The following is a 13,066-nucleotide window of genomic DNA, read 5'->3' on the forward strand; positions in this document are numbered from 1 at the left end:
ACATAGCTAAGGGAATGAAAGATGGAAATTTCCTGCCTCTGCAATCAAAATATTAGGTTTCACGCTTAGGCTTGTCATTTCTCATTCACACAACAGAAATAGTTCATTCTGTTGTTGGAACTTGCAAGCATAACAAATAATTGCAGCCGAATTTTCTCGTTTTGGGGGGAATGAATGTCATTTTGGAGCCATTTCCAAATTTTGTTACTCACTTACACAACAGAACATTAAAAATCATTGTATGATGATTTGCAGGTATACTCCTACAACGGAAGTAACTAAACTGTTGTCCAATTTAATGGCATCTAGGGTACAATTTGGAGCCAAATTTGACTCAATGGTAGGAGGGAAATATGCCGGTCTTTTTTTTTCATTCAGACAACAGATAATCTTTCTTTCTGTTGTGTCATCGGCTCCTAACTAGAAGTTTTAGAATTTGAGCATCTTTATACAACGAAGATTTATTAAATGTGTTGTATGATTCAATTGTTGTCAACAGACAACAGAGGATTTGTTCTCCGTTGTGTGATCACCGTTGTGTGATACAGTTTTTGGTGTAGTGTGTCCTGATACTCTTTTATGCCTAAAGTTTTTTGTTCTTTCTAAACCAGATAATTGTGCTTCTTAGATAGAGTAGTACATGTAAATCAAAAGTACTGTATAAGAAAAGCACTTTTAAGTGTACTAGATGCTTTTCCACACAAGATAAGCACTCAGGTAAAGTAATCTTGCCCAAACATTCAATACTGAAGTCATTCATTTTCTAGCATAAGTTGCTAGTGCATTATGTTTACGCTTATCATTACCACTCTATACCACGCCTCTCCTTTCTGCATATTACCGCACTTTTTACCAACTATGACTATATATAGCAGGAAATTAAAATATTATAGTATTTTGTTGCTTCTTGTGTCATAGAAAGGCGTTGTACTACGTACAGTCCTTTGCATCTGCAATGCCTCCTGCAGTTATCTGGAAAACGTTCGTTTCTGTCAAGAATAACTACACATATAGGCCTACCCTAGTCATGATACATGCAGTCTCAGTTATAGGATGATGCAGGTAGCGATAAAAGTCATAAAGTATATCAATAAAGCAAATGAGAAGGATATTGCTTCAGCCTCAGGCAGGTTCGCAGTCACAGTCAATGTAAACTTAACATTTCACTACTCAAATGCCAGACTTTTAGAGAAATACCACAACAGAATTTTGCACAATGATGGCATGATTTCCAGTATGCTAAGACAGTCACAACTTAAGGGGAGAGACAAAACTGTGTAGTTACACAGAGTGTGTGTGCAAGCTGTGTTTTCCCAGACCTGAAATCAGTGTTTAGGTTTAATACAAGCAATGGACAACAGTGATACTCAAAGAAACAATGCTCATCTAAATTCCCCAAAGGTTGATGTGATTGCAAGAGTTTCAATCTCACCTGCAATATATTAACACAGAATCAAATGAAAACTAACTATTGAGCATGATAAACATTAGATTAAATAACTAATAGCACAAGATTATACCGCCTAATAGTTCATCAAGTGCTTGGCTCCCAGTTGTAATGCGAATCACAGGCCTCTATACACCAAAACAAAAGTCAACTTCTGAGGTTCAATTTCATCCCCACAGTAAAATAACTTTCAAGACTACATTTACTTAAGCCAGCTTAAAACCACAAACAACTTTAATCTTACTCTGGTTAGAGCATCACTTCCAATTATATATCCAAAGTTCTGAAAAAGAGAAAACAATAATGAAAACCAAGAAGACTGATAAGTTTTGAAAAACTTCAGAAATTTAGATAAACATTTCAGAATTCAGATTATGGCAAGGTTAGGCACACCACTATCTTCTCGGCAGCTTCACAAATCTTATCAACTTTGGCCTCAGATAAACCTTTAATTCCAGTCAAGTCCTACCAAACAAGAATCACAGTAAGGAAATCCAACTAGAACATTTACAGTTTCAACTTTGGCCTTGATGAGAGCAATATCTGCTATGTTTTAAACGTTAAACTCTCTACATTTTACTTAGTTATTCTCTTAACATTATCATTTCTAACTTAGTTTTTGTTTTTAGGTAGTTTTGAGTCTATAAATGCAGGCAAGGAGGAAATGGCACATAAATGAACAAGAAATGGAGAAATGAAGTATTCCCAATCATACTACGAAATGAATCCCAGTTGAAGTAGGAATCCTGAGTCAACTAGGAGTGAAGCTCGTGGAGATGGTGGAAATGACAAATGACAAATGACAGAATCCTAGTTGGACAAAGAAACACATTCCTGCCAGGAAAAGGAAACCTAACCTGGCTAGGAATCCCTGTTACACAAGGAGAGATTCTGAAGGTTCCAGAACGTCTCAGAAATGAAGAGTCATAATTGGACTAGGAAACCTGTTGGCATTAGGAGAACTGATGATACAGGATACCTGGGAAGACTAGGAGATGATGTGGCTTCAAGATGACTCAACATTGTACAAGAATATTCTAGAAGACTACAAGTTGGCTTCATATATAGAAGACGGGCATTGAAACGTTCAAGTAGAGAAGTCTGGCCCAAAGATTGAAGCATGTGACATTCATGTGACTTTCTAGAAGCATCTTAACATCATAAAGGAGATTGTTGTTGTAAATATTGAAGAGAATACTAGTGGTGCGTTTGGATGAAGAAATTATGAAATCCATAGGAATTTATAAATGATGGAATCTTTAACTCCATCAATCTAAAATTCCATTAATTACAATTTTTGTTGTTTGGTTGTATCCATTTAGGATTTGAAATATGTAATAAATTAAGAAAGTTTAAAATAAATAAATAAATAAAATAGAAAAAAACCTTGTTTTGGAAATGAAAATTGAATACTGCAAGGGAATTCGTAAATGACACCTACTTTGGTGGAAATTGAAGTGGGGAATTTAAATGATGAATTCCTTCATTTTTTTCCACAGAGAAATTTAAAATTTCCAATTTGATAATACCAAACGAGGGAATTAGGTTGTAGGAATTATGAAATCCTCACTTTCAATTAAATTCCATCATATTTTCCCTCATCCAAACACACTCTAGAAGATTTCTGCATTGGTTCAGAAAGGGAGAGTTTGGAAGAAAATCTACTTTGTGTGCGATTTGGAAAAGAAAATAAAAGAGAATATTTATCAATTAAGGTTTCCTGATTGTATACAAGTTGAATGAAGATGGAATTGAGACTAAGTGCATAATAATTTTGACAAAGAAGATGTTCAAGAAGATTCAAGATTGTTATCTACTTCTCATAGAATATTTTGATTGGTCGGATGATGTAATTGAAGTAGAAAGTAATCAAGACTCTAGAGAAGGCCGTGCACTATATATAGGGGGTATTGTGAGACGTCAAGCACCACCACTAAATCCTAAATCAAAATCGCCACCACCTCCCTTTCTCTCTTCCAAGTTTCGACATTCTTCCAAGTTTCAGAGTTTGAAGCCGTGAGCATCCTCCATTCAAGCATCCTTGCCATCACCTTCATTCAAGATCATCTACCACCTTTGAAGCTTCTTGCGTTCTTGAAGATTTCAAAAGTGTAACCATGAACACCTTTATTTTGTTTTCAGTTTTCAATCTCTGTAATTCAAAACAAATTTTTGTTATGATAATTTGGATGTTTTGATTACTTGTGAGATTGAAAGCATGTTTTGATGTTTAATTTCCAAATACCATGAAGCATGTTAATTAATGTTTTAGGTTTCTTGATAATCTGAAAATTGCGATTTCACCATGTCATAACTTGTTTGTTGATTTTGTGCTTCAACCGCATCATTTATGTGTTTATTGATCTTTGGATGCATTCTTTGATTGATGAACATGTAATTGAATCGATATTAAAATTTGCTAGCGTTCTAGGTCTTAATAATTCAAGCGGAAAACCTATAGTTCCTTAGGTAAATCAACAATGAGCTTTGCATGATAAGATTAGCGTTCTAACTTATTATCTTTGCTTAAATAGATCAAACTTCCTTACTTAATGCGTTGATTGTGTTTTTGTTAGTGATTAGCTACCACTAGTAATTGCATGCTTAATAGAGTTAACTATGATGCGTTCATCTAGTTAATTTAATTAAGGGAAGTAATAAGAACTTTGTATGTGTTCATCTCTGTTCTTGATTGATTTCTTGCTATGATATGTTTAATCTGTAATTGATGATTATCAACCTCGTTAAAGTGTTAGTGAGTAGTCAATGTCATCTCTACATCTTCCATCCATATTTATCTATTTGACTTGTGGTTTGATTTGGTGTGTCACTTGTATAATATTTAGTTGTTAGATTAAATACAAATCTTCAATCCCCTTTTGAAATTGGAAATACCTTTGTCTATATATACTTTGTTTTATTTTTCTAACATCTTTTGCAGGATTAAATTCCCCTAATCCCCGGTTAAGAACGATACCCTACTTATCTTTATTACATTGATGGGGTTTTATATTGTGCGTCTATTCAGGCGTAGTCAGACCTCCAAGTGCAGAAGATCCGATTACCAGAAACAATTTATTCATGAACTATAGCAGGAAACAAGATTATGTGGTGTCCCCTTAAGATTTTCTCCCAAATTCAAGCGAAAAGATTCAAGAAAAGTACACAATCAAACCCTAAAATTCCGTAGTTACGCGAAAACTTACTTCGTTGGGAGGCTTGTCCTCCTCCTCGTCATTGCCAGCGTTAGCGCAGGGAATGGCCGCTTCAGCTTGGGGACGAGGACGAGCCGTCAGCTGATCTGGCATGGCTGCACGACTGCGTTGCCTCCGCTCCGCCGCACTTAATTAGAGATAAAATCGATTTATCTATAAGTAAATAAGTTTTTAATTGGTAAATAAAATTAGAAGTAAGCCTAAAGTCACACAAAAAACTAGGAATTTAAAATGTTACTTACAACCAATAAGTGGCGTTTTACTGGTATTTATGGCATCGCAGCAAGAGAAGGACGACATCGGACTTGGACTCTCATCAGGCAACTGGCAGCTGAAAATTGCCCTTTACCGTGGCTAGCTAATGGCTGGTGATTTCAACGAGATCATGTCCAACAATGACAAGTCTGGAGGTCTTAGACGTGCGGCAGCACCTATGGCTACTTTCCGGAGCACCATGGCAGATTGTGATCTTATAGATATGGGGTTTGTTGGCAATTGATTTACGTGGAGCAACAAGTTCACAAAGGAACGACTGTATAGAGGTTTTCAAACACCATCATGGAGAGCTAGATTTCCATACAGTAGGGTTATTACTCTAAACCCTAGTGAGTCTAATCATTGCCCGTTGCTAATCATGGTTAGTTCAGAAAAGCTAAGACACAGGAAGTTTAAAAAGCAATTTCGCTTTGAGGAATGCTGACATGGACATGCTAATTGTGAGGAATTCATAAAACGTTTGTGGACCAAACCCTCTACAGGTAATGCTCTCCTCCAGTTTGCATCGAAAATTGATGATACGGGGCATAATCTCTTACAGTGGAACTCGAAGGAATTTAATAATCAAAAGGAAGAGTTGCGTATTATCCAGGAAAAACTCAATGATATTATGAGACTCCCTTTCTCTCTGGAACAATATGAAGAACAAAGACTCTTGCATGTGAGGCATAGTCAGATTCTTGCTCAACAAGAGAAATATTGGAGGCAGAGATCTAGGGCTATTTGGCTTAAAGATGGAGATAGAAACTCAGCATTCTTCCACCGGAAAGCCAGTAATAGAAGAAGCAAAAATATGATAAAAGGCCTCAATGATGAGAGAGGTCAATGGCAAAGTGAGCCAGCAGAGATTCAAAGGCTTTTGTTAACCTATTTTGAAAATGTTTTCTCGACTGAAGGCACTGACCTTGAGGCGTTAGCCACAATCCTTGCAACAACACTGACCAAAGTTACTCCTACAATGAATGAGGACCTATTGCGGCCGTACTCTGATGGTGAGATTAAAAAGGCACTCTTCCAAATGCACCCTTCCAAAAGTCCAGGTCCGGATGGTATGTCACCCTTTTTCTTTCAAAAATATTGGAATATTGTTAGTTTTGATCTTTGCATGGCAGTTCGAAGTTTCTTACAGACTAGAGAAATGGAGGCTTGTATCAATTACACTTATTTATGTCTCATACCAAAGGTCAAAGATGCTAAAGAAGCTGCACATTTCAGACCAATTGCCTTGAGCAATGTGATACGTAGAATTTGTTCCAAGGTCGTCTCAAATAGACTTAAGCAATGGCTACCGGATATTGTTTCACCACTACAGAGTGCATATGTGCCTGGAAGAATTATTTCAGACAATACTCTGGTGGCCAATGAAGTTGCGCACTTTATGCACAAGCTACGGCATCAAAATACTGGTTTCTTCTCTTTAAAGTTGGACATCAGTAAGGCCTATGATCGTCTTGAGTGGCATTATCTTCAGGCGATTCTCACCAAGCTAGGGTTTCATCCTACATGGATTCATATGGTCATGAATATGGTCACTACTGTAGGGTACTCAATTTTACTTCAAGGTGAGCCTACTCCTAGTATTTTGCCTTCTAGAAGAATCTGTCAGGGAGACCCATTGTCACCATATCTTTTTATTTTATGTGTTGAGGGTTTGTCAGCACTCATCACTCATGCAGTTAGGGATGGCAATGGGGCGGGTTGGAGATATGATGGGGATCACAATACCATCCCCATCCCCAGGGTCATTTTCTACCCCCATCCCCGCCCCAATCCCCAATAAAAATATATTGGTGTTAACGTTAGTGACCGAGGGGTCTCTAGTTAGCTTATGTGAGAGAGAGAGAGAGAAAGATTGACACGAGATGTATAGTGGTTCGCCTCCGCATGAGCGGGAGACTACGTCCACTTGAAGGCTATACTAGTGTGTCGAGCCTTGCGGCCTAACAAGATTACAAAGTATGTAATGGAATGTGTTGAGTTGTGGGAGGAGGCATTCCTTTTATAGATGAAGGAATGCTCTTCCTTTACATGTTTTTCGATGTGGGATAAGCAACCACACAATTCTAGTCTAGAAAGCCTAGTTGTGAGGGCATCTTGGCAAGGGCGGGAACGTGGCTTCCCGGAGGCGGATTTGCGACTTCCGGATACCGTGGTGTAGCTTGAACATAGGGCTACACGATGGATGTCGTGGTTGGGCCTTGCCATGTCTCGTGGATGTCCCAAAGTAGGAGTTACTTATGCTTGGTGAGATAGCAAATACTCCATATTATTGGAGGTATGTACAATTGGGGGTTCCCTGGCCCCATCCCCATTGGGGACTAAGCCTCCAAACCCGCCCCAAATCCCCAATAAGAATTTAATAAATAAAATAATTTTTTCTCATATTGCCTTTTTTAAAATCAAAATTTACAACAAATAAATTTAAAATATGATTAAATTCATAAATCATAATTCAGTGAGTGCAAAAGTCAAAACACCATTAAAGTAAAAGTGTAGTTATTAAAGTAAAGTAGTAAATGTATATATTTGTGATTTATATTATAAAAAATAAATTAAAATATATATAAGTTAAATATATGTATATATTATTGGGGCGGGTTTGGGGATGGGGATCACAATACCATCCCCGCCCCATCCCCAATCTTAGATAGCGGGGATTGGCGATCCCCATCCCCATTCCCCATTTGTCCCTGAATTCTCCCCCCATTAGGGGCGGGTATCCAATGGAGCTCCGCCCTGCTAGGGATTTTTGCTGTCCCTACATGCAAAATGATAGTTTGCTATTTGGAACTGCTACTCCTGAGGAGTGTACTGCCTACAAACAAATCCTGAACTTGTATGAAAAGGCCTCGGGACAGAAAATAAATTTTCAGAAAAGCAGTGTTGTTTTTAGCAGGAATGTGGACGTGGATCTTCAAAACAGTTTGGCTTCCATTCTAGCAGTACAACTGGTGGATGAACATGATAAGTATCTTGGTTTACCAATGAGAGTTGGTAAGTCCAAAACTGCCAAGTTTGCTTATATTAAAGAAAGATTATCCAAGAAGTTGATTAGCTGGAAGTCCAAAATTCTCAGTTGCGCTGGCAAAGAAATACTCATAAAAGCAGTGGCTTAGACCATGCCCCTGTATGCTATGAACTGCTACTTGCTTCCTAGGAATTTGTGTGATGATATTCATCAACTATGTGCTTCCTTTTTTTTGGGTGATACGGATGCAAAAAAGAAGATCCATTGGCGAAGTTGGGAGAAATTATGTCTCACAAAACATGAAGGAGGTATGGGTTTTAAAAACATCTATGCTGTTGTAAATATTAATGTGGCTATTCATGTAATAGCAATTAGTGTTGCGTGATATACGCCAATTAAGATTGATTGGTGATTAACATATTATAATTAGCGATTGATTGATTGTAATCAGACGAGTGATTGATGTAATCGTTAAATAGTTACCTTTTGTAAACCTGAGGTACTCCTATATAAACCTCATTGTGAGATGAATAGAATCACTCCATTTCTCATACTTCATTCTTTGTGTCTAAACTCTCCCTCTCTCAAATTCTTTTACTATCGTTTTACAACACGTTATCAGCACGACAAACTCTAGGATTCAGATTGCGAGTTGCGGAGAAGAGGTGGTTCATCATTCAATCAAGAGAAGAGGCGAATAACTCCTGAGTTATTGGATTGGCTGAGAAGACAACCTTCTCAGTTCTGCACATATAAACAGAAGATTCGTCTGTTCTTCATCAAGTATTTTTCTTTCCAAAATCTAATTTCATATTCATGCTTATTGAGTCTAATGATTGAATATGAACAATCACCATGATGCATGAACCCCCAAATTTACTTTATTAATTTATTTGGTTGATACATATATATCTGTCGTATATATTTGTTCATGTTTTTGGATTTGATTGACATATATCATGACAGATTGACATGTATGATTCCTATTTAATATTACTACAATGCCAGAAGCATTTACCCAATTTATTACCTATACGAAATGACAGAAGCATTAATGGGTTGTATTAATTTATTTACGTTATGATTTAATAACATATATTGAATTTAATTATGTTATAATTGTGAATATTAAATGAGGCTGAGTCAGAAGCTCAAATCAAGCCCAAAGTCACAACAACAAATCTGAGCCAGAAGCTCAAGCCCAAGTTGCAAGACCAGAACAGAAGCTCACCACATGTTGCCATGACAAAAGTTATGAATCTTCTCAAACTAGGCTCATCCAGTTGGATGCGATGTCTAGGCAAGGTTCAGATGAGGCCGTGTACTTAAGTGAGTCTCGCTCCACCTAAACCTTATCCTTCCTTACCTGGTCGTATTCAATTAGAGTTACCGAAAGGGTTGAGTAATAACTTTTCATTCCTTGGCAGACCAGTTTGAGCCCAGCAGGCCCACTCTCCCTCAGCAGGACCTAGCAGCCCAGCATGTCTCACACACCATTTGACTTACACATGAAAGCCCGGGTCACAAGCCCGCAGACTAAGCCCGATAGGCTTCACTATCAATCCCACTCCTTCTTTGGTCCAGCAGAATCAAAAAAATAAAAGGAAAAATGATTTCATATTGTAAATAGATTCACCATATCTAATGTGTAATTAATTGCCAGAAGCATTTATTCACATAATTGTGTGATAATTAATCTGTTATATTACTAGCATGCAATTAACATCTCAATTGATTTGTGACTTTTATTTATCCAAATTTGTGAGATTATTTCAATTTGCTCAATTCAATATTATTGTGTTACTTGTCTAAATTTTCGCACTAGAATATATGTGTAGAAAATGCAGGTACCTAATGAACTAGAAGTTCTAAATGAACCAGTAGTTCATACATAAATCGAACTTGTAGTTTTGATAATGCCATTTAAAAAACTTGAAGTTTCCTTCATAAATTCACCACACATGATAAAACCAGTAGATTTTACATGTCTAATCCGATTTTTCATACCATGTTATAGAATATGAAGTTTTCATTACTTGCTTATGGACGATATTACCCAAAGCACTAATATTATTTGTTCCTTTCCTGTAAGAAATGTCAAATCTCAACATGTTTGACTTTGTTGCTTTGGAGGTTTCCGGAAGAAACTATCTAAAGTGGACTCAAGATGTGAAAATTCATCTGACTACAAAGAAGATGAGATCAACAATCGATATTGACAATGTCGTCACTGAGGCTTTTAAGGCGAGTGTCATAATGTTCATGAAGAAACATATGGAGAAAACACTCCAAGTTGAGTATCCGATGAAGAGGATCCACAGACTCTTTGGGTCGCTCTGGAAGAGTACTTTAACCATCAAATGACAATTTTCTAGCTTGCATGAAGCAAGACATGATTACCAAGATATTGAACAAGCTCATCTGCCCAAAAGAATACAAGGAGAGGCACTTTACTAATTCTTAGAATTGATCATTATCTTGTTTCTCACTGAAATGAACAACAACCTCCTGTTGAGGAATGATCATGCCAAGCCCATCGGTACCTAAGCAACACTTTTTCTTGAAGCAAATGATCACTATGCCAAAAAACCCTTCAGACGACAGACTTTGACTGTCGTCTGATATGAAGAAAATCTGTCGTCTATTAAGCTGATATCTGATTGGTGTTCAGACAACAGTCAATGCCCGACGTCAGAAGGTGACTCAGACGACAGTCACCAAAAATATATCTGTCGTCTGAATGTTGCTCAGATATGCATAAAATGGTAGTATATGTGGTTAAATATGATATCAGACGACAGTCAAATGTTGTTGTTGTTTAACTTTAGCAACAGACTTTAATAACATTCTATTGTTTGATGTTGTTTAAAAAGACATTTATATGTCGTCTGAATATGGAGATAGTTGATGTTTCATTGTTACGTATGTTGTGAGAAAGTATCATACATCACAATATTCTGTCGTGGGAATGAGACTAAGACTATAGAATTTTATTTTTGTCTGTTGAATCTTCTTGTTTCAGACAACAGTATTTTGCTTGAATTCTGTTGTTGGACGTTCAATTGTTCCACATTTTTATATTTTGTGATTTGGTTTAAAACCACAGAATTTGGCTTCAATGTGCCATACCAGAACCTGGAAATATACATAAACCACAATATATACCAATACCATTCATTTAGAAAATGGTACCATATATTCATCAAATAACTGGAAATCACTAACATATCCACTGCAAATCATGTACTACCAAGCACAGTACAGCTGAACATAAACTCAAATAATATCAAAATAAAAACAAGGCGTAGTCAGAACATAAATCATAATTGGGTAATGCTTTCTTGAAGAGGTGACTAATCAATCTTTGCCTCTTTGGAGACTAGAGGCTGAAAGCCATGTCGAAGAGTTGCTTGCCAAACTTTGTCAATGCTGGACATGGTGTGACCACACTCGTGCTCATTCCAACCTTCCAATGCATGCACTATTCCTGCTATACGCGACGCACTCATCACCCTCCTTGGCAACCAGTTCTGATTGTCACAATATATAAGCTTTAGTTAACCAATTACCTACTAAGTAAATAACAAACTAATAATGGATGAAGAAACATTATAGAAAATTCTTTTTTGGTTACTAATTACCCACCTCACAAGAGTAAACATTCTCAAGAGACTTGGGGATCTTCATTGCTGGTGTGTAGTGGTAGAGGCAGTCTCTGCGCAACTGTTTTGGTGGAAATTGAGAGAAGGGAACAAAACTTGTTCCTTTTGGTGCACTCAACTGTTCTTTTTTACTCAACCCATCTCCCACCAACCAAATCTGCATTGAAATTCCACTGCAAATTAAGTATCAAAAAAAGTAATTTGAAGAGAACAAGTTTTCTGTGTAGCTCTAAACCGTAAACCCTAGAAAAATAGAAATCCCTATTTTCTACCTAAAAAATTGTTAAACAGAAATATATTTCTTCAATTAATTTGTTATGGTTGTTAAATATCCATAGCATATGATAGATAGAAACAATAAGAAAGCTGGTATAGAGAGCCAAATTTTCCTTACCTTTTGAGCATAGCTTCTGTCATGAACCACCTTACCCTCTGTACCATTTAATGATTTGGTGAGCTTCAAATACTCAGCCTGCTGTAATGTAACTACCTGAAAAAAATTTATCCAATATCGATCTCATCAGGTCAGAAAACATATAGGAATAGAAATATGAAGTCATATACATGAATATGTAATTGACATATACCTGGATATCTCTTTGGCACAAAGAAAAGGCAAGGGCATAAGCAACCTTTGTGAGGTTGCCTGTAAGGAGAACCTGGGTTGTCCCTTTCGGAATGCTGTTAAGGATGACGGCCACAGCCAAGCTACTCCCATCCACCACCTTGACTTTCAGCCGTGGATTCCTCTGGACATATATACCACCATAATTATTGAACCCCTCACCCTGCAATGAGATATACGAAAAAAGAGATCAATCAATATCGATGAATCACATAGAGATTCATATATATACTAGGATGGCTCTAATTTGATCACTTAACACCATCAAGATTTTAATGACACTATTAGTTCTTTGGACCCGCTGATCTCTGTCTTTATTATTAAAACTTTACCCACATATATACACCTATGTACATGGTTACTCACATATGACGCGCACACACACACGCACACATACAGGTACCATTAATTGTGTCATCACTGATGTTGAATCTACTTCCATTCAAATAGGGAAGTCTAAGGACATATACAACACAGTAGGTCAAGAAGTTTAAGGACATAAGTGAGCTTAACTAAATAGGTCACAGTTTGATGTATCAAAGTTCTAGTTTTATAATCAAGATAAGTCTTACATCAACTGTAAAGCCATGGCTGGAGGAAACCATTTTTTCAGTTTCTCAAACTTGGCTATACCTTGGACAGCAGTGACTGGGATTGCAAAGAAAATTGTAAGAAGAGAGGCTGCAACAATGACACCTAGCCTGCAAAGTGGCAAAACTCTGTATGGTATCACCAGATTTCTCCAAGATACATCCCTCGGTTCTGGAGCCATGTCAGTTATCCAAAGAAGTGGATCTGTATGCTGCTGAGATTGGGAGACTAATGCTACACCCAACCGAGACTTGAATGTAACAAAAGCAACAGGTAACTCCT

At 37.1% G+C, this 13,066-nt stretch overlaps 1 protein-coding gene across 1 annotated transcript; it reads right to left on the minus strand.

The window, feature by feature from the left end:
• Window positions 1–11,259: 11,259 nt before the first annotated feature.
• Window positions 11,260–12,965, minus strand: LOC133711819 (very-long-chain aldehyde decarbonylase CER1-like). The gene is made up of 6 exons (XM_062137908.1): window positions 12,766–12,965; window positions 12,577–12,649; window positions 12,156–12,356; window positions 11,963–12,058; window positions 11,552–11,725; window positions 11,260–11,436 (listed from the first exon to the last, which is right to left on the minus strand). Exons 1-6 carry the CDS (start codon window positions 12,963–12,965, stop codon window positions 11,260–11,262), a joined length of 921 nt encoding a protein of 306 aa, XP_061993892.1.
• Between the last annotated feature and the right edge of the window lie 101 nt (window positions 12,966–13,066).

Source organism: Rosa rugosa, chromosome 5 (assembly GCF_958449725.1).
Source record: "Rosa rugosa chromosome 5, drRosRugo1.1, whole genome shotgun sequence".
Lineage (NCBI taxonomy): Eukaryota > Viridiplantae > Streptophyta > Magnoliopsida > Rosales > Rosaceae > Rosa > Rosa rugosa.